Source organism: Sus scrofa, chromosome X (assembly GCF_000003025.6).
Source record: "Sus scrofa isolate TJ Tabasco breed Duroc chromosome X, Sscrofa11.1, whole genome shotgun sequence".
Classification (NCBI taxonomy): Eukaryota; Metazoa; Chordata; class Mammalia; order Artiodactyla; family Suidae; genus Sus; species Sus scrofa.
Genome location: NC_010461.5, coordinates 197,275 through 220,196, shown reverse-complemented (window position 1 = coordinate 220,196; position 22,922 = coordinate 197,275). Strand labels below are relative to the sequence as shown.

The following is a 22,922-nucleotide window of genomic DNA, read 5'->3' as shown; positions in this document are numbered from 1 at the left end:
GTAGACTGGCAGCTGCAGCTCTGATTCGACCCCTAGCCTGGGAAATTCCATATATGCCACAGGTGCCACCATAAAAAGAAATAAAAAAAAAGATTAACAGGAGGAAAAGTAATTTAATTACATACATCCTCAAAAGATGTAAAACTCCAATGCAGTCAGGCAACCGAGGTTTATACTCCCACTTGAGGCAAGGAGAAGGAAATGAGGGTCTGAGACTTCAAATAGGAGGAAGACAATTCAGAGGAAGAAGAGCAGACCAGATTTAGTCAAGCAGCATCTGCCATTGGGGGCAGATAAGGCTTCCCAATATGAAAAGTTTATCTCTGGTGAGAGTTCTTGATCTAAATTCTTTTAGGCAGTTAAGGGGGATGTGCAAAGCTTTTCCTGAGTCTGCTGGATCTTAGTTGCCTTCAGCTGAAAACCATCCACCCCAGAGTATTGGAACTGTGTACAAGCCCTTACATCGTTGTGTTTTGAAAGAAAAGGCTTTGCCTTTCATCTCCCAGGCCTCCCCTCCCCTCCAATAGGCTGACTCCAGAGTTCATGATGAGGAAATGTGGTGACAGCTAAAAACCAGTGGAAACAAGTCTCCATGAAGTTCAGCCCAGCATTGTCCATGCCCTTGCTCTAACAGGCTTTTCACAAATGATCTCGTCCTGGCTGAATTGCTTTCTTTTACTCATGGTTACTTTCCAGTTAAGAGTTCTATTGCACCAAGTGTTTTATTGCATCTAGTGTTTTCTTCTGTAATTGAACAGCCCTAACACCCCTTCCCTATAAGCAATCTTCTTTCCAGAGAGAAGGCAGAGCTGAAGACAACCAGAAACCATCACCAGGCCCCCCAATGCCAGACTTGAAGATTCTGAAATAATGTAAGAAGGGAGAATAATATAGACACCTTAATCAATAATGCTATTTTTCAAACTAAACCCATAAAACCCCTTGCTGTCCCCTCTCAAGGGAGGACACACAGTTTGGAAGCATTTGCCTGCTGGTGGCCTCCTCTCCCTGGCAGAGCCATACAGCTATTCTTTTTGCTTCACCCAAAACTCTGCCTCCAAGGCTTCATGGGTGTCAGAGGACTGAGGCAGTGTGTTCAGCTGCAGCAGCTCTTTCTGAGATGGTAGAATTGTTCCCCAGTTCATTCCATCCCTGCCAGAACATGCGCCAGCTGGCAACCCTCACTGCCTGCCCTCAACCACTACCTCTGCCTGACCCCACGGCTTAGGCATCCCCCTCATTGTCACACAGACAAAACGGGAACACCCCACAGCAGGGCTTCAGCCACACGCTATCACGATTCAGTTCTGAGAGCTGTGACAGCACCGGGAGAATGGATTTCTTGTGTTTGGCCACGGCATCTGCCACCGCCCTGATTATGACGTCGTACAGGGGCTCCGTGTCTGGCGTCAGAGGGGTGGACTCAGAGGGGTCCCTGGACAGGTCGAAGACAAGAGGAGGGTTGTGGTAAGTGACCAGTTCCCCTGAACACCTGCAGTAGAGGGTCTTGTAGCAGGCCTGCGCCCCTGGCGGCTGGAATACCGGGGTCACATAGTGCACCTTCCACACAGCCTCGCCTGGATGAGAAAACACATGTCAGAGACATCCAGCCCTGGGAAACTGTCCTATGTTCTTTCTACCTTCTCCAACATCTTTCGGGTCTCTCTGCCTACAGGTTAATGCTAAATATCATTTCATCCTTAGAGCAATCCTGAACTTCAAAATCCCCTAGTTGACTGGACACTTTATTTTTTTCTTTTTAGGGCCAAACCTGCAACATAGGGAAGCTCCCAGGCCAGGGGTCGAATCAGAGCTACAGCTGCTGGCCCTCACCACAGCCACAGCAAGGTGGGACCTGAGGTGCGTCTGCAGCTTACACCACAGTTCACGGCAACGCTGGATCCTTAACCCGTTGAGCAAGGCCAGGGATTGAATCCACATCCTTAACAGACACTATGTTGGGTTGTTAGCCTGCTGAGCCACAACGGGAACTTTTACGTTACTTATCTTTTGCTATTTGCTCTCTTCCTCAAAATTCAAATTTCTTTTTCATTTTTTTCAAGTTTTATTGAAATAGAGTTGACGTACAATGTTGTGTTAGTTTCAGGGGTACAACAAAGGGATTCTGTGATGTATGTCTACACACACCCATTCTCTCTCAGAATTTTTTCTGACGTAGACAATCACAGAACACTGGGTAGAGTTTGCTGTGCTGGACAGCAGGTCCCCGTTGGCCAATCACTCCACAAACCTCAGGGTGCAATGGGCCAATCCCACACCCCCAGTCCATCCCTCCCTGCACCTGTCCCCTTAGGTAACAGTAATTTTGTTCCCTCTGTCTGTGAGACTGTTTCTATTTTGTAAATAAGTTCATTTGTATCCTTTTTTAGGTTCCACATATAAAATGATAACATGTGGTCTTTCGCTGTCTCACTAACTTCACTTGGTATGATCCTTTCCAGGTCTATCCAAGTTGCTGCAAATGGTATTATTTCCTTCTTTTTTAAGGCTGAGTAGGATTCCATTGCATATATGTACAGCATGCCCTTGCCTTTCCAAAGACAGTGATTCTCAGAAAATGTTCCAAGGAGATATATTGAGTGGCAGCCCTAAAAAGGACTGGTCTGGGGTGAAGTGGGGAGGTGGGGAGTGGGGAGAAGAAAGTGTTGGGAACTGGCTTGAAGGACCTCCCTCCTGGCGTTCTGGGGAGCAGGGGCTGGAGTACTCACTGTTGTTTGGATGCCAGCGGACGGCGTGCAGGAAAGTGCCGCAGTAGTGAAACAAAAACTCATGCTCTGAGCGCTGGACATCACCCTGCAGCAAGGGCAGGAGGTTTCTTCCATCTATAATCCTGCGGGTGGATGCAAAGATGAGACAAGGGAAGCTGACCACCAGGCTGTCTGAAGGAGGGTCGGTGCATTCCATGAGTTTTCATGACCTTCCCTGACCTTCCCATGACCCTCCATGACATCCCATGATCTTCCATGACCTCCCATGACTGCCCATGACCTTCCATTGCATAGCCCAAGAGGACCGTGCACTGGATATTTAGGAAAATACACATGCTGTCAGAGAGATTGTACTCCCATGGGAAAGAGAAAATACCCGAGTTTTTGCAGCAAAGCGACAAGATGACAGAATATGTTAGTGCTCGGTCCATCAAATGTTGAAGCCATGAGCACACAGATCAGAATTTCATTTGCAGTTGTGTCCCTCTTCTGGGAAAGAGGCATTATAGAACCTCTAAAGAGCTTATGTTTTTGATCTTACATTAGAAAATGCATCATACCTGAGGTTAAAAAGAATCCTAGTAAAACCTACCTAGAGATAAAAAACAGAATCATGAACTCAGATATTCCTAAACCTGGTCATCAAGGAAATGCAACGGTATTTCCTCTCCGATCAATGCTGGACCGCACTGACCGCAAACCTGTCAAACCTATGGGAGTTACCGCTGCGGCAAGTGGGTGAAGGATCTGGCCTTGTCGCTGCAGCAGCTCAGCTTGCTGCTGTGCTGCCCATGTGATACCTGGCTCAGGAAATTCCACATGCCTTAGACATAGCCGAAAAAAAAAAATAATAATAATTATAGTTAGGGTCGCCAAGGATGTGGAGCAACTGGAACCCCACCGATTGCTGGTGGGAATGCAAAATGGTGCAGCCCGTTTGAAATCAGTCCCAAATGTTGCACTCCTGGGCGTTCACTCAACCGACTTTTAAAAACTGTATGTCCACATGAAGGCTGCATGCAAAGTTTCATCATAAAATCCAAATCAATAAACCACCCCCATGTCCATCACCTCTTGATGAGGCAGATCCATTATTATCCACATTATTTAGGGATTAAAAACAAGGATGGCTCTTCCATATCATGCAAAATGCACGGGGGAAATGACTCAAAAGTCCACCAGTGGATGAGTCGATCAACAACCACAGGAAAGGAAACATTTAAAAATCATGGTGAGCGTTCCCGTCATGGCTCAGTGGTAATGAACCTGACTAGGATCCGTGAGGATGTGAGTTCAAGCCCTGACCTCGCTCAGTGGGTTAAGGATCCGGTGTTGCCATGAGCTGTGGTGTAGGTTGGCAGGGGCAGTTTCAATTAGAGCCCTAGCCTGGGAACCTCCATATGCCTTGGGGCGGGCGACCCTAAAAAGACAAAAAAAAAAAAATCATTGTGAAGGAGGCAGGATCAAGATGATGGAGGCATTAAAGACGTGGAATATACCTTCTCCCACAAACATATCCAAAAAAAAAAAAAAAATCTACACACAGGACGATGTACACAGAACATCTACTGAACATTGGTGGAAAACTTTAAACCTCCAAAAAGGGCAAGAAACCCTCCACACAATTGGGTAGAACAAAAGGGGAAAAAAAGAGAGAGAGAGAAAAAAAATCATTGTGAAATTTGCAGCCCTCAACACTTCCCTTCTAACAAGTATTATTATCATTATTATTATTTTTTTTTTGGCTGCACCCACAGCATACGAAAGTTCCCAGACCAGGGATCTGTGTCTGTTTTCCTCCGGTCGACAACTTCAAAGTGTCCGACGTGGATCACAGCCACATAAGCCTGGATCCATGAACAAGACTCAACAGTCGTAGCCATAAATGAGGGCAAAATCAGCCCGGGGGGTTGGTGAGAAAGCGCACCTGCTGGGTTGAGTTTATCTATTTCCTTTATCCCCAAGTGCTCCAGCTTAAAGCAGAAAAACGAGCTCTGTGCACAAATAATTGTCTAGATAGGTATTCCATCACCTGTCTTGCGGCAGAGTTGCTCCGGACACGGCAGCCAGAGTTGGGAAGATGTCCATTAAGCTGGTCGGCTCCTCAATCACTTTTCCAGCTGGCAACCTTCCAGGCCACCGGATCAGTCCAGGAACACGAATCCCGCCTTCCCAGCCTCCCATTCCTTTGCCACCTGTGTTCAGGGCAAGGCAACCAAGTCCCAGTTAAAACAGTCCCAGGGTTAACGAAGCGATATTTTTATCGTATTTTTTTGCTTTTTTTTTTGTTTTGTTTTGAGGGGGCCACACCCGTGGCATATGGAGATCCAATCGGAGTTACAACTACTGGCCTACACCACAGCCACAGCAATGCGGGATCCGAGCCACCTCTCTGACCTACACCACAGGTCATGGCAAACCTGGATCCTGAACCCACGGTGCGAGGTCAGGGATTGAACCTGCAACCTCATGGTTCCTAGTTGGATTCGTTTCCCCTGCACCATGACAGGAGCTCCTTAACTAAGCGATAAAGGAACCTCTGCTGTAATATCTGCTCAGTGCCTGTGCTGGGCAGAGCCTGATGGGGTCAACAGTACACACTCACGGAATGCTTGATCTTGGACAGCTGTTTGGTTTTTTCATTATTCTTCTTAAATAAGATTATATTCAATATGGCGCATTTGCACCGGCTATTCTTTCTTTTTTAAATTTATTATGGTTGATTTACAATGGTCTGTCAATTTCTGCTGCACAGCAAAGTGACCCAGGCATATATATATGTGTGTGTGTGTGTGTATACATATATACACACACACACACACATTCTTTTTCTCTTTTTTTGTCTTTTTGTCTTTTCTAGGGCTGCACCCACCACATCTGGAGGTTCCCAGGCTAGGGGTCTAAGTGGAGCTGTAGCCGCCGGCCTCACCACAGCCACAGCAACGTGGGATCCGAGCCACATCTGCAACCTACACCACAGCTCATGACAACGCCAGATCCTGAACCCACAGAGCAAGGCCAGGGATCGAACCCGCAACCTCATGGTTTCTAGTTGGATTCATTAACCACTGCGCCATGACGGGAACTCCGGACACCTTCTTTTTTTCATGTTATCCTCCATCCTGCTCCATCACAAGGGACTAGGTACAGCTCCCTGTGCTCTACGCACTGGCTAATCTTTCTGCCTAGAATGTTGCTCTGTCAGATTGACAGCTGCTTCTTTCCCAGCTCAAACTTACCTTCTCCGCAGAACCCTCTGAAATACTGTAGTCGCCAAGGGGGAGGGGGAAGCAGTGGGATGGACGGGGAGGTTGGGGTTCACAGATGCAAACTATGACACTGAGAATGGATGAGCCATGCGGTCCTGCTGTCCAGCACAGGGAACTCTATCCAGTCTCTTGGGATGGACCAGGATGGAATAGTATGAGAGAGGGAATGGATATATGTGTGTCTGACTGGGTTCCTTTGCTGTTCAGCAGAAATTGGCACAACACTGTATATCAACTCTGATACAAATAAAGGAAAAAAGTTACAACAGCAAATATGCTTCCCACCTGACTTTTTTTTTTTTTTTGCTCGATTGTCCCCCGTCTTTGTTTTGCTTCCACTCTATTTTTTTCTATAGTATTCACCGCCTTCTCCACTATCACAGAATTTATGTATACTTTCTTTTTCAGCTGTGCCTCCCTCCACAACAATTTAAAGTCCATACAAGGTGGGGATGTTCTTTTTTTTTTAGGGCTGCACCCGCAGTATATGGAGGATCCCAGGCTAGGGGTCGAATTGGAGCTACAGCAGCCCGCCTCCACCACAGCCACAGCCACATGAGATCCAAGCCATGTCTCTGACCTACACCACAGCTCACGGCAACGTCAGATCCTTAACCCACTGAGTGAGGCCAGGGATCGAACCCCCATCCTCATGGATCCTAGTTGGGTTCATTAACTGCTGAGCCACAACAGAACCCTGAAGACTCACTGAAGTGCCATCGTATGGGTATGGGCTCATTTATCATCAGATCAGGGCGTTCCTGAGAATGCAAACAGCAGGCAATGGTAACAACACCAAGATAAGTGGACTTAAACCAAATTCCCTGGACTAAATGAGGTGCAATGGACAGCCTACAGTGTTCACCGTGCTTTATCCTTCCATGAAATGACTCAAAGTGGAGTTTAAAACCCTCACTTGTTGAGAAACGGAGATTTTTTTTTAACCTTCTCACAGGCAAAAAAGACAATTTCAACAGGAAAACTTTCCATGATGGATTGGTTTTGCTTCCTAAGTCACACCCTCCGCCAGGTAGAGGCTTTATCTCATCTACGCAAAAAAATCCATGAATACCGACCCATTCCTTTCCTACGGGATCCAAGACTGGGGTGCATGAATTATAGGTTCTAATAACACATTTGGAGTTCCCGTTGTGGCTTAAAGGTAACACACCTGACTAGTATCCATGAGGGGTACTAGTGGGTTTAACCCCTGGTCCTGCTCAGTGGGTTAAGGATCTCGCGTTGCCGTGAGCTTCGGTGGAGGCTGCCAACGGGGCTTGGATCCGGTGTTACCGTGGCTGTGGTGTAGGCTGGAAGCTGCAGCTCCGATTCGACCCCTAGCATGAGAACTTCCATGTGTTGCAGGTGCCGCCTTAAAAAGAACATAATAAAAATAATACGTTTAACATTTGCATGTTTGCATGAACAATAGTGTTTTCCCCTCTAGAAAATGCTTTAAAACCTCTTTCAATACACATAACATGTCCTGAACATCTTGCAGATAATTTTCTTGGACCTATCAGGGGATTTGTTATAAACCAGGCCACTGCGTTGGTGAGGGACAGCTGTCCTCAGCTAAAGGCTGCATTTAGGACTCACAATCAGTATATGTGGATTGAATCGTGGAACCTGAGACCAGCTTGGCCAATTTCTCTGCTGAGTCACATCCTGGACGAGAGAAACCAAAACATCCTTAATAACCAAGGAGCTTTTTTTTCCCTCCTCGGAACCCTGGCCATCATACTTGCTCTTACTGGCTCTTTTCTCAACAGTCTTATAAATTAATCAATATGTAGATTTTCTATTCCTTTAAAGACATCCCCGGCATTAATAGTCTGTCATCTTACAGGGTTCCTGGGGACGCCAATTTCTTTTCTTTTCTTTGTTTTTTAATTTCTCTTTTCTTTTTAAGGCCACGCCCGCGGCATATGGAAGGTCCCAGGCGAGGGGTTGCATCGTAGCTGCAGCCGCTGGCCTACGTCACAGCCACAGCAACACCAGATCTGAGCTGCATCTACGAGCTACACCACAGCTCACGGCAATGCAGGATCCTGAACCCAGAGAGCGAGGCCAGGGATCCAACCCACACTCTCACAGACAGTACACTAGGTTCTTAACCAGCTGAGCCACAATGGGAACTCCGGGAAGCCAGTTTCCAGATGTGTCTTCACTGTCCTGCCAGCCTGAAAGCTACCTTCCTGAGCAATGCTACCAGATCTGAGTCTCGTTTCCTTGGTTACTGGCCCTCGACATCCATCAACATTGATATATTAATAACAATAATAATAAGTGTGAAATGAAACGAGCATGTTTGGGAGTTCCCACTGTGGCTCAGCCGTAATGAGCCCAACTAGTATCCATAAGGATGCGGGTTTGATCCCCAGCCTTGCTCAGTGGGTTAAGGATCCAGCGTTGCCGTGAGCTGTGGTGTAGGTTGCAGACGCAGCTCAGGTGCTACCTTGCTGTGGCTGTGGCGTAGACTGGCAGCTGCAGCTCCGATTCAGCCTCTAGCCTGGGAATTCCATGTGCTGCAGGTGCAACCCTAAAAACATTGAGAAAGGAAGGAAGGAAGGAGCTTGTTGGGTGTTCCCTGCCATCATCTCTTCATTTGGTGGGTTTTCATCAGAAGGGCCACAGGAGAGCTTCGTCCCCAGCAGAGGCAGTGGCTTCCTCTCCTCACCTTTGTATATCCCGTTCCAGCCTCCCAGCTGGATGTGGCCCACCCTGGACTCCAGGTGTCCTCCGTGGTCGGACGTGAAGTAGACGAGGGTGCTGTTTGTCAGTCCCAAGTCATCGATGGCGTCGAGAAGCTTGCCTGCAGCGAGAAGAAACGGGGACACGTCAACCCAAGGGTGTCGTGAGACGTGGGTTTTACGAGGTCCCAGTGGGGGTTCATTGCAAAAATGGTTCCCATCTAAGATGTGCCACTTTCTTTTCTTTTTTACTAGTTTATATATATACATATATGTGTCTTTATATATATAGTTTTATGCATAGTTTTTATGTATATTAAAACCATTATATATATATTAATGTGTATATATATTCCATGATACAACACGATGGATTTCCCAGTAAATTTACAAATGTGTACGTTTAGGTTGGTGGTGCTGGAAAACATATAATTATTTCCATGGTTAGTATCTATTTAATAATTTTTAAAAAGTCTTGGCGTGCCTGTTGTGGCTCGGCCGGTTAAGAACCCGACTAGCATCTATGAGGATGCAGGTTCCATCCCCTGGCCTCGCTCAGTGGATTAAGAATTCAGTGTTGCCAGGAGCCGTGGTGTCGGCCGGCAGCTGCAGCTCCAATTCAGCTCCTGATCTGGGACCTTCCATATGCGACAGGTGCAGCCGTAAATAATAATAATAACAATAATAATAAATATTTTAAAATTCTCCAAACCCTAAGAATAAAATCAGTTGAAAACGCTGGGCTGGCATCATGCCTATGGGTAAAATATTGAAACTGTTTCATTAACACCGGCTATAAAAGACTTTATTATTATTATAATTTTGACCTATTTTTTTCTGGATCACCTGACCCATGCAATCAACATAAAACTTAAAGGCATGTGTTCCTGGAATAAGAGCCGAATTTGACATTAGCGGAGATGGATATAACTGTCTATGTTGAGATCCCAGAAAATCTTAAAAAACTGTTATTATGTATGCATATAGTGTATAATTTGCAGAGCAAAATAATGTAGAAAATCTATAATTATGGAACATAATATATTAAAATATGAGTCATTATGTACTTATATTTTAATCATATATAGTAATGTTATAATACATAATACATGACATAACATGATTATAATTACATTTTAGTAATAGTATACATAACATGACTGACATTTATTTTATTAGACGGCAGGGTTTTCAACATAATTGTATTCTTGACAGATATCAAGGTACTTTGAGATGTTTCCATTCTTAGCATTTAGAGAGATTAAAACAAGAATTAGACACTGGTAACACCTTTCTAGAGATACAAATTTACATTATAAACACAGTATAGATATATTTCTAGTGTCAACTGAAATATATATGTGAATTTATGTGTAAATATTAAATTTATATCAAAAGCACAGCAAGTATATTTCCAGCATCAACTGAAATATGTGTTGTCTATATGTAAATTTATGTATTAAATATATATAACTTTCAATGTACATTGCTCATACAGTTTTTATATATTTCTAGCAGCAACTGAAACACGTGTCAATTCGTGTGTATCAAATATATATTATGAATGTATATTACCCACATATAAAGTTATATATTATATTATATATGGAACATATACATGTATATGCTAAGAAGGTATTTCTAACTTTTCCATGGCCACCTGCTAATTATTTTTTTTTTTGTTTCTACTGACACACCTGCAGCATATGGAAGTTCCCGGGGTTGGAGTCAAATAGGAGCTGCAGCTGCCAGCCCACACCACAGCCACAGCAATGCCAGATCTGTTGCATCTGTGACCTATACCATAGCTCATGGCCACACCAGATCCTTAATACACTGAACCAGGCCAGGGACCGAACCCACATCCTCATAGCTACTAGTCAAGTTCTTAACCTGCTGAGCCATACCAGGAACTCCCTAATTTTTTTTTTCTTTTTGTCATTTGTCTTTTTAGGGCCGCATCCGTGGCATATGGAGATTCCCAGGCTAGGGGTCGAATCGGAGCCGTAGCCACCGGCCTACACCACAGCCACAGCAACATAGGATCCGAGCCACATCTGTGACCTACACCGCAGCTCACAGCAACACCGGATCCTTAACCCACTGAGCGAGGCCAGGGATCAAACCCACAACCTCATGGTTCCTAGTCGGATTCGTTTCCGCTGTGCCACAACGGGAACTCCCGTCCCTAATTATTTTTTAAAGCTCCCTGAATACTAAGATACTGAAAGTAACTGGGGAGGTGTAAATATGTAATTGCCTACATTGAAACTTCAGTTGACACTGGAAATACATGTTACACATTATATTTTTATATAATATGAGACATATATACTGCAGTATTTATACAATATGCTAGATATATATTGTATTACTTATATATGACACTGAACACATATTATATATTATATTATTAATATAATATGTTAAAGTATATAGCATATTATTTACACAATATGCTAGAAATATATACTGTATGCTAAAGTATATATTACTTATATAATGTGCTAGAAATATATATTGTATTATTTATATAATGTTAGACATATATGTTATTTATATAATATGCTAAAATGTATATTTATATAGTATGCTAGAATATGTTATACATTGTATTATTTGTATATTATTTATATAATATGCTAGAGAATACTGTATGATTTATAAAATATGCTAAATATCATATTTACATAACATGATAAAATATCCATTATTTATATAATGTTCTAGAAATGTATATTGTATTATTTATATAATATGCTGGATATATATTGCATTATTTATACAATATGCTAAAATATATATATTATTATTTAATAATATGCTAGACATATATATCATATTATTTGTAGAATACATTATTTACATACTATGCTGGAGAATACTGTATGATTCATATAATATGCTAGATGTATAGAGCATATTATATTGCCTATATAATAAAACGTTAGATGTTATGATACATATGCCAATTTCTCTGCTGCATGTTTATCCATTTGCATTTCTCTCTGTATATCCGTTTGTGTGTCATGCTACACACAACTTTCTAAGACAGCTTTGCACTCTCCCAGGCTTGTCTGCCCTGCCAGTGGTAATTCTGTTGCCCCCGGCACACCCTGCCCACCCACTGCCGCCCAATCCCAAGACGGGTAACCGTGTGCCAACAGGTCCAACCCTTTCTCCTCCTCCCTTCAGACAGTGAGCCTCTGCTTACCATTCTTGAGAAACACGCTCTTGAGACAAGAGGTGCTGAAAGGGACGTGCGACGCATAAGGCACCCAAGGTTATCCCCTGGGTGGGGCCGCGTGTGGCATTTGCCTCCGAAGCCTCTGCCTGGGCTGGAGGAAGGGAGGAAGCCAGGCGCTGAAGTTCCTGGAGTTTGCCTGGTTCCCACGCGATGGCAGCACCCAAGAGCCTGATGATCTAGAGAATCTCTCCGGAAGAGCCCATCTCTTTGCGTCACCTCTGTCTATAAGCTCTCTGCTCCACACAGGCACCACCGAGCCAGGCAGCTAGGGGTCCAGTCTCACCTGCAACCTGGAGTCAGTCACCAATACCGGCTGCTTCTGTTCCCTCACCTGTCCAGGGGGATAATGACATGACAATGCCAGAGACGGTTTCCATCTCTTAGAGCCTTCATGGGGACCACGCTAGCACACCCCCTCCGTGGTTCACGCCCCTGCCTCCAGGCCGAGCATCATCGTGTCGATGCAAATCCACAGATTCCACCATCTCTGGGATCGACGGTTGTGTGGAAGTCATTTTAAAGACCGGCTGCCTCAAGGGACGTCCCAGCCTTGAACCGCTGCCAAGAAGCCTTTCTGACAAGGAGAATGGCATTTCCTGACTGTGGGGGTATCTGGACAGCTTCCAGGGTAGATGTGGGGTGAGGGGGGTTAAATGAACTTCTCGGTTTTTCTGAAACGACCCATCGAAACAGGTGATGGATTTTTCCCGCAAAGGCTCCGTTCTGCCTACACAAGGCAGAACACACACAAAGCCTGTGAGTGTCGTCCCCTGGGTCTCACGTGTTGGATGCTAACACAGCGTCGTGCCTTCCTGGTGGGCACTGCAGACCCCAGCTCCCGGCGGGACCCCACCCAAGTCCACAAGCCGAACACACCGTGGGTGTGAAGGCGGGTACTTTCTAGGTGCTTAGAGGGGCAGGAGGAGAAGGCAACTGCATCCGATCCATGTGATGCGTGCCGAAGACGCAGCGTAGGAACAAAAGCTGGTGGAAAGCAACGTTATCCACTCATCCCTTTCTCAGCGATTTCTTTCATCGAGATACGTATTCAGAACTACTGGCCTCTCCCTTTCGACCCACCTCCGACCACCACAAGAAAGAGTCATAAAAGGTCCAAAATGAGCAAAGAATAATCCTGTCCTTGACTTTACGTGCTGTCAAAAAAATCTGAATCAGGGTTACGCAGGGGCAATTGAAAGCAGAAAAGATGAAGTGAAAACAAAAAAGCCTGTGAGTGTCCATGGCAGGCAACTCCCTGTACCATTTTTTTTTTTTTTTTTTTTTTTTGGTGAAAATATGCCTTTCAAACATCATGGCTTGCTCACCTGGTTTCGACACACCGGTCCATGTGTACTGCTGTCCCAGTGCCACCAAGAAAACCCCACTGAAATCCAACCACCCCCAAAGTAGCTTATTTGGGGGTACCTCCCTGCTGTAGCATTCATTTTATGAACTTGCATATTTTGGAAACTTTCCATTAACTAAAAAATTCAAAGCAAGTGGGAGGTGATTTGTTTTTCTTTGCGGGGGGGGTCTTGTTTGTTGGTTGTAGTTCTCACATCCTGGGTTGGAATTAGTCACTTCATTCCCTGTCAAAAAGGGTAAGTGGGACCAAACTCGGAGATAGAGGAAGATGAGCAAGAGGGCTTTGGAGAGCAGGGTGTTGTGGTCCCGTCCTGGTGGAGGGGTGGAAACTGGGAAGGGGACACATACACACACAGACACACTTCCCATCAACACACATTCTCCAGCACACACACATACCACACACACCACACACGCACACACCTACATAGATATACATGTGTGCACATATCTGATTAAAATATCTATAATAATAATAATTTATGCTTTGCAAAGATTTCGTATATATAAGATGGCGCAAAACTGACAGCGCTTGAAGGGCTTCCCTTGGTCGGGCCTGACTTCCAAAGCACCTGTATGTTTCCCTCGCTGTGTTTCATTCCAACATCCTTCAGCCGGAAAAGCCGAGTCTGCTTTGCTCAGCGTTGCCTGGGTTCCGGGAACAGCCACCGCCCTGTCTCTCACTATATCAGCCCAAGAGGGTTTGGGGTCCAGGCTCCACGCTGCCCATCAACCCCCACCTCAGCTCTGGGCACCCTGCCAGGTGGGCTAAAAGAATGTATGAGACAGGACGCCGTGTTGCCACCGACTTTGTCCCGGACCTTCCACTCTTATGTCATGGGTTCAAAGGGCAACTCCACCTGGTGGCAGTGACCCTTCTCACGCGTGAAACGTGCATCCCAAATGTCCTTTTGACAGGCTGTTTCTGGGCAACCTGAGCTATCAAGGCACCACGTGGGTCCTGCCACTCACCCAGCATGGCATCCATCTCCTCCACGTTATCCCCATACAAGCTGTGTTCGCTGACATCGATGAACGCTTCCGTCGTGGGGAGAGGGATGTGGACGTGCAGGAAGGAGAACAGGAGGAGGAAAGGTCCTTCCTGGTGCCTGAGAAAACATCAACCACATCCGTTGGGGTCTGCAATACCTGGGGAAAGCAAGCCACGTCGTTTTGGGGCAAACCCCTCAGCCTCCTCCCTCCTCTCCTCTCCACACCCAGCAAGAGAGGATGCAGGCGCCAGACAGCCCCTTGCAAAGACATCCTAGCTGGGGAGGATTTCAGGACCCTCCAGCATCTGGATGGCTCCCCAGTGCACGTGTAGGATGAATGCATATAGAAGGATCCCTGCCTGACCATCACAATGGCAGGATGTAGAAGTAACCTGTGTCCATTGACAGAGGCTTGGATTAAGAAGATGCGGTACATATAGGCAATGGAACACTAGTCAGCCATTAAAAAGAACAAAATCGTGCCATTTGTGCCAACACAGATGCAACTAGAGATTCTCATACTAAGTAAAGTCAGACAGACAACAATAAATATCATATGATACTATTTACATGCGGAATCTAAAACAAGGATACACATGCATTTGTGAAACAGAAATAGGCTAGTTTATCCCTCTCAAGCACATGGAAACAACCTCAATATCCAATGACAGAGGAATGGCTAAAAAAGATGTGGTACACATATGTGATGGAATACTACTCAGCCATGAAAAAAGAATGACATCATGCCATTTGCAGCCACATGGATGCAACTAGAGATTCTTATGCTAAGTGAAGTCAGACAGAGAAAGACAAATACCGCATGATATCACTTATCTGTGGAATCTAAAATAGGACACATTTGAACTTATTTGCAAAATGGAAACAGACTTACAGACGCTGAAAAAAAAGTTATGTTCACCAGAGGGGAAGGGCCAGGAAGGGATAAATTAGGAGTTTGGGATTCACAGATATACACTACTGTATATAAAATAGATAAACAATAAAGTCCTTCTGTGTAGCAGAGGGAACTATATTTCATATCTTGCCATCACCTAAAATGAAAAAGACAAGAAATAAAAGAAGACCCACCTGCAGCCAGGGAATTAAAAATCAAATCCAGCTGCATGCGGCACACTTTCACATGGATCTCAAAGTGCCCGACTAGGGTCACACTCCAAGAGAGGCACAGGAATGGGGGCACAGGCGGGATTTATTAGAAACTCCGCACTTTCACAACCCCAGGGCAAGCAACGACAGACACCACCTGGCAAGCTGTCCTCACACCTCTGGTTTCCGTGTGGAGACGCATGCAAAGCTGTTGATCTACTTCAAGTCCTAAAGATAGGCACAAAACACATGCTGTCAGCAAAGCAGGGCAGCACACAAGTTAAGCAACTGCCTTAGGGAAAACTATGCTCTGATGAGATTGCAGAGAGTAAGGAATGGGAGGAAGAGGGCGTTTTCTCTTTAAGAGTTGCACCAGAAGGGGCTGGCTTGAGGAGTATCCTTCTAAAACGCATGTCCACCGGCAACCTCAGAATGTGTTCGTAATTGGAACGAGGATCTTTGGGGGATGTGATTAGGTAAGATGAGGCCAGAGTAGATGAAGGTGGGTCTGGAAATCCCATAACCAGTGTCCTCATAGGAAGACAGACATCAGGACACACACACACAGGGGAAGAAAATAGCAGGAAGGCAAAGGGAAAAATTGGAGTGACACATAGACAAGCCAAAGAAGAACAGTGACGGCTGACAACCCTCCAAAGCTGGACAAGGTAAGGAGGCATCTTCTAGTCTAGAACACGACACCTTGATTTTGGACTTCTGGTCTCCAGCAGTGTAAGAGGATGAATGCCTGTCATCGTAAGCCACTCAGCTCGTGGTGCTTTTTCATGGACGCCCCGAGAAACTAATACTTTAAAGCCAAAAGCATAGGAAACATCAACAGAGGTTATTAGAGACAGATGAGATGGGTTTCTGCAGGATGATTTTCCTCAGTGTCTGCACGAAGAGGACCAGAGAAGATCGTTTTTCACCTTAGGGTTCACTGCCCTGAGATCCGTCTCTTTCCAAAAACATCATTCTTTTTAATTCTTTTATAAAATAGAGTGATTTACAGTGTTGTGTCCATGTCTGCTGGACAGCAAAGTGACCCACTCATACACAGATATACATTGCCTCTCTCATACTATCTTCTATCACGGTCTATCCCAAGAGACTAGACAGAGTTCCCTATGCTGGACAGCAGGACCTCATTGCTTAACCATTCTCCATGTCATAGTTTGCATCTACCAATTCCAAACTCCCCATTCATCCCGCCCCCTCCCCTTGGCAATGCCAAGGCTCTTCTCTATGTCTGTGAGTCTGTTTCTGTTCTGAAAGTAGGTTTGTTTGTGTCATAGTTTGGCTTCCACATAGCAGTGATATGATATGGTATGTGCCTTTCTCTGTCTGATGTACTTCACTCAGTAGGATCATCTCTGGTTGCATCCGTGTGGTGGCAAACAGCCTTTTTCATGACTGTGTAGTATTCCCAAAATGCCACTCTTAACCCAAACTGAACAGTGCTCCACCTTAACGATGCCCACACGCTCATTCCAATCCCTGTGCATACGTTATCTTCCATGGCAGAAGGGACTTTGAGGGTGTGATGAAGTCAATCATACCTTGATGTGGGGAGATGACCCTGGCTTATTTGGGTGGAGCCCAATGCAGTCACAAGAGTCCTTCTAAGAATAATAGAATCAGAAATCAGAAGAAATAAGGGGATCCGTGACAACAGAAGCAGAACAGGGAGTGATACAGCCAAGGAAAGCAGGCGGCCTCTAGGAGCCAGAATAGACAAGGAAGAAATTCCTCCCCAGATCCTACAGAAGAAATCAGTCCTGCCAACTCCCAGATTTTAGCCCTAGAAGATGAATTTCTGATTTTTCTTACCTCAAGCACCATCATATAATAATACATTTATATCACTTTCAGACATGAAGAGGAAACGGGTCACAGCAGCCCTCAGAAAACCACGCACCAAGAATCCACGTGAAAGCTATTTCCGGATTTGTGACCCTGAGCCACCAGCTTGTGGTCCCAAGGCTGATTCACCAAGCAGCTCGCCTCTTGAAGCTTCCAAGGGCTGGGGGCCACCTCACAATATGCTAATGACCTCTTTGTCCAGCTTTCCAGAACTTGGAGCATTCCTTGCCCTACAGGAAAGCAGCCATCCTCTTGCATCTACAATGCAAATAGAGTTCTCGCTCTCCTGGTCTCTAAACGGCAAAAGGGTAAAGATGATGCTCATTTTCGGGTTCCACAAGGTCCCTTCAATCCTTAAGAGACTCCAAGTTGAGTCAACCCTCAAACACACAAGACTTCCTCTGATGCTGCCTGGCTGGGTTCATCCTATTCCGAGACCAAAGGCTCACGGATCTTTGCAAACACACCATTTTTCTAATGCTTCAGCTTCTGCCAGGAATGCCAGCCTGCTCCTTCCTTTCAGTTGGCTCTGACTCACCTGTGAAGATTCAGGTGAGCTATCATTTTATCAAGGGTGCTTCTTCTGATGTATCCAAAAGTCTACAGCATGAAAGAACGGCATCCACGCTGATGCCCACACGCCCCTATTTCTCACCATGGGCTTGTTCCCATCACTCAGTGAAAATGATTCCTTGAAGTCCAGATCCCAAGACGGTACGGGGTGAAGCTCAAAGCCTCCACCAATGATGAAAGAGCTAATGAAAAACATGTTTGCGGACTTTTCCTAGAAGGGGCCCCTCTCATTTTCATGAGGGAAAGTTCCCCGTGTGCTGGATGCAGTGGGGCTTCATAAAGGCCATCGTGATGCTCTCAACATAACATCCCTTAGCTGTCACATGCTCACAGATAACCCTTCCAGAGTTCCCTGGTGGCCTGACGGTTAAGGACTTGGCGTTATTGCTGCTGTGGCTCAGGTTTGACCCCTGGCCCTTGCCCAGGGAACTTCTGCATGCCATGGGTGAAGAGAGGCAAAGAGAGAGAGGGAGAGATAGAGAAAGGAAGGAAGGAAGGAAGGAAGGAAGGAAGGAAGGAAGGAAGGAAGGAAGAGGCAGGAAGGAAGGAAGAAAGAGGCAAGAAGAAAGATGTGGGTGGGGGGAAGAAGGAAGGAAGAAAGAAAGGAAGGAGGGAAGGAAGGAAGGAAGGAAGACAGACAATCGTTCTGATTTGAATTTGCCAAGGTTTTCCTGAACAGGGAGATAATGAAATGGTCAGCATATCCTAGTGTCTCACTCCCAAGCACCTGTACTTCCCACTGTCACATGCACCGTGAATTTTAAGACCAATGTGCGGGTTTGACTCTAGTGTGATCGGATCTTGGTCGGAGAGAATATGAATTTCAGGAACCACAGAGCAGCTGTGCTTTTCATAGCAAAGACTTAGCGACACTGCCCTTGGAGGTCCAGGTGGCCTTCCAAACACGCCCTATCGTTGTGTAGCCCGAACCATGGCCTTCACAGGAAATTCCATCCCTGGACTCAGTGTAGTTCGTGTCAGCATCTGCTATTTTTTTCAATACTCATTCTTTCATCCTTAGCCCATGGATTTTTTTCTTTTCTTTTTCTTTTTTTCTTTCTTCTTTTCTTTTTTTGAAGGGGCCTTACCTTTCTAAAAACGAGAGCGCCTCCTTCAGCATGATGGACCCAGCCCGTTCTGCCTTCATCGGCTGTTCGGTGATCTTGTGCTCTCGCAAGAGGAGGCAGTCCCAGTAGAGAGAGGAGTGAAAGCTGGAAAACCAGAAGTAGCCCAGGAGAAAGATAAAGAGGACCATGACGAGGATGAGGAACCAGGGGACGGAAATCCAGCCGCTCAGCTTCCCCAAAGCCAAGGTGAGCACTGCCACGGCGATCAGCTGCACAAAGAGCCAGATTCTGCTCGCGATGGCTAATTCTGTCTGACGGGAAGGATCCGGCCAGCAAGGGGCGACCAGAGTGAACGGCATGCCGTAGAAGTAATCAAACCCATAATTGGAGGGATGGTGGCAGTGGTCATTCCGGGAGTGGCAATTCAAGCCTTGGTGCCATTTGCCTGAAATCAGACACACACAAGCAAGGCATGATACCCTGGCACGTCACAAAGAGCATATGAGACCCTTCTCCCTTTGAAAGAGTCCATCAAAGCACAAAAATGGAGAAGGCAGGCATTCCCTGGTGTCCTAGTGGTTAAGGATTTGGTGTTGCCACCGATATGGCAGAGGAAACTTTGGCATGCCAACGGCATGGCCAAAAGAAAGAGAAAAGCAGTAATTAATGGAGCAGATATTTTTTCTTTGGCTGAAAAATCTACGTTCGGGACGTCCCGTTGTGGCTCAGTGGAGACGAACCCAACTAGAATCCATGAGGATGTGGGTTTGATCCTTAGCCTGCCTGAGTGCGTTAAGGACCTGGCATTGCTGTGAGCCGTGGTGTAGGTCACAGATGTGGCTCAGATCTGGCGCTGCTGTGGCTGTGGCATAGCTGCAGCTCTGATTCAACCCCTGGCCTGGGAACTTCCATGTGCTGCACCTGTGGCCCTTAAAAAAAAAAAATCCAAGTTCAGCACAGACTCATGTTTTTTTGTTTGTTTGTTTCCCTAGCTCATATAAGTTTGTGTTGAGATCTGGTTGTGAGTGACCAGAGAGGATGGAAAATAAATGGAGAGAAATATCATTGTGGGTTTGCAGCAAGGATGTCACCTGGGCGATTTCTCATTCACAGAGAGGACAAGGTCATGGCCACAAAGTAGGAACATGAGAGAGACAAAGATACTATGGCTGATGGAGAGGTAGGTAGGTCAGCAGGTTGAGAGAGACAAAGATACTGTGGCTGATGGAGAGGTAGGTAGGTCAGCAGGTCAATAGTGAGGTGGATACAACAGAAGACGGATGGATGGGTGGGCTCCGGGGTGGCTACATCGATAGCTCAGTTATAGCCACAAGTTAGAGACAAGTTAGCTGATACACGATGGATGGACAGATAGACATGGGATGGACAGATAGATGAATGGTTGATGGTAGATAGATATGGTCAATGGAGTATTCATCTGCAGGCAGATGGACGGGGAGATAGATAGATAGATGATAGATAGATAGATGGATAGATAGACGGATGTACGGATGGATAGAGAGACGGACAGACAGATGGATGGACAGAAAGATAGATAGATAGACAGACAGATGGATGAATAGATAGATGGATAGATAGACGGACGGATGGACGGATAGATACATGACAGATAGAGGGATAGAGGGATGGATAGATAGACGGATGGACAGACAGATAGATAGACAGATGAATAGATAGACAGATGGATGGATGAATAGATAGATGACAGATAGATGCTAGATACATAGATACATAGACAGATGGATGAACAGATAGATAGATGAATAGATGGATTAATGGAGGACAGATAGATACATAGATAGATGGAAGAATAGTTAGATAGATAGACAGATAGATGGATGAATAGATAGATGGACAGACAGACAGATGGATGGGTAGATAGATATATAGACAATGATTTGATAGGTAGATGACAGATATGTAGGGGTAGATGGTTAGCTGGATAGATAGATAGATGATAGACAGAGGCAAATAATGGAGGATTTATACATGGCTATCTTACTGGACAGAAATCATAGGGCCTCTACTGATGTTCTTCTCTGTTGAAGGAAGGGCTTTATGCTGTAAAAATTGCCACACCCTGACCCATAACCAGAAGCTCCCGTGAGTCCTACTGGCGTGTGGACTCTCCGAGACTGTGCTAACGTGCGTCTTCTAAAATGGAGAAATCGTTCGGGCTGCCTGGAGGAGGCACGTCCACCTCTCTGAGGGCCCGCGGGGGCAGGTGGTTGAGAGGCCATGGTGGTGGGGCAGGTTTCTGTCCTGCATCTTCTCTGGGATGGGCTTTTCTTGTCCACGTCCAGCTTGTTACCAAATCAAAGAGGTCTGAGAAACAGACTCACAGACACAGAGAATAGCCGTGGGGTTGCCGAGGGGGAGGGGAGGGAATGGGATGGACAGGGAGTGTGGGCTGAGCAGATGCAAGCTACACCATTGAGAATGCAGAAGCCAGGAGGTCCTGCTGTCCAGCACACGGAACTCCATGCAGTCTCTTGGGCTAAACCATGATGGAATATAGTACGAGAAAAGAACATATACGTATACCCACACACACATGCACACACACATACATATAACTGGCTGACTTTGCCATATAGCAGACATTGACACAACATTGTAAATAAACTATACGTTAATTTTTAAAACATGCACAGAAATCAAAATACCGACTTTCTGGCACTTTACAAAAAAAAGAAAAAATACAAAAATCAAGGGGGTTTCCGATGGCGAGCTGGGAGAAGGCCACCCCCCGTGGTCCAGTGTTAATGAAACCGCGAGGTGGGTGGAGGCCCACGCAGCAAGAGAATGTGCCCAGCTGGGGCAGGTACCTGACCTTCTCGGACAACACTCCTCACGTCAGAACATCCCCTCTGTCCTTCAGCCCTCAGAAGAATCCACGTCCTCATCCCTGAGACTGGCGAGGTGAGACTGGTTTCTGCCCTCACATCCTTTCACCTGTCAGCTTCCACCAAGCCAGGTCACTGGGGTACCATTAACCACAAACTGGGGTCATGACCCCCAAAGAGCACCACGGTTTCACCTCTGAACTGACCCCTAAATCCTGGGATGGGATTGAAAGCCAGTGGGGCTTGTGCCCAGGAGCTCCACAGGACTGGGGGAAACAGAGACCCCAGTCTTAAAAGGCGCACACAGACTTTCACATGCACTGAGTCCCAGGGCAGAGCAAGGTCTCCATAAGAATCTGGGTCAAACCTGACTGCAGTTCTTGGAGGACATCCTGGGAAAACAGGGGTGAATGTGGTTTGTTGTGAGGGAAGGACATTGGAAGCAAAGCTCTGGGGGGGGGGAATATTCAGCAGCTGCCTTTCTCTGGAGGGGGCCATTTAGGGAAAATCGGGCCCCACCCATTAGTCAGTCAGTGCTGAGAAGCCCCAGGGCAAACAACAATCCAGGTGGGATCACAGCCCTGCCCATCAGGAAACAGGCTACCTAAAGACCCCTCAGGCACACAGCTGCCCCAATCCCATCCAGAGACTAAGCCCCACCCACCAGAAGGATTAGAATCAGCTCCACCTACCAGGGGGCAGGCATCAGCCCCTCCCATCAGGAAGCCTACATCAAGCCCCCATACTGACTTTAGCCACAGGGAGGCACACATCAGAAGTAAGAGAGGCTACAACTCTATTATCTGTAAAAGGTCACAACACCAAAAACCTATAAAAATGAAAAGACAGAGAACTATACCTCAGATGAGGGAGAAAGAAAAAAAAAAACAGAAAATCAGCTAAGTGATCAGGAGATTCTCAGCCTCCAGGAAAAAGACTTGAGACTGTTGATGCTTAAGATGATGCAAGACATTGGAAATGAACTGGAGGCAAAGATGGATAACTTGCAGGAAACACTGAGCAACGAGATACAAGATATAAAACTTAAATAAGAAAGGATGCAAAATACAATAATTGAAATAAAAAATTCACTGGAGGCAGCTAACAGCAGAATACAGGAGGCAGAAGAGAATAAGCGAGGTGGAGGACA

At 45.9% G+C, this 22,922-nt stretch overlaps 1 protein-coding gene across 1 annotated transcript in view; it reads right to left on the bottom strand.

The window, feature by feature from the left end:
* Nucleotides 94-22,922, bottom strand: part of LOC100621771 (arylsulfatase F-like) — a 35,127-nt gene continuing 12,298 nt past the window's right edge. Inside the window, exons 6-11 of the mRNA XM_021080179.1 lie at nt 18,927-19,350; nt 14,276-14,412; nt 8,679-8,813; nt 4,762-4,924; nt 2,730-2,851; nt 94-1,577 (exon numbers count right to left, since the gene is read on the bottom strand). Of these exons, the coding sequence (XP_020935838.1) occupies nt 1,225-1,577; nt 2,730-2,851; nt 4,762-4,924; nt 8,679-8,813; nt 14,276-14,412; nt 18,927-19,350 (1,334 nt within the window). The 3' untranslated portion in view covers nt 94-1,224. The remainder of the gene's footprint in view (nt 1,578-2,729; nt 2,852-4,761; nt 4,925-8,678; nt 8,814-14,275; nt 14,413-18,926; nt 19,351-22,922) is intronic.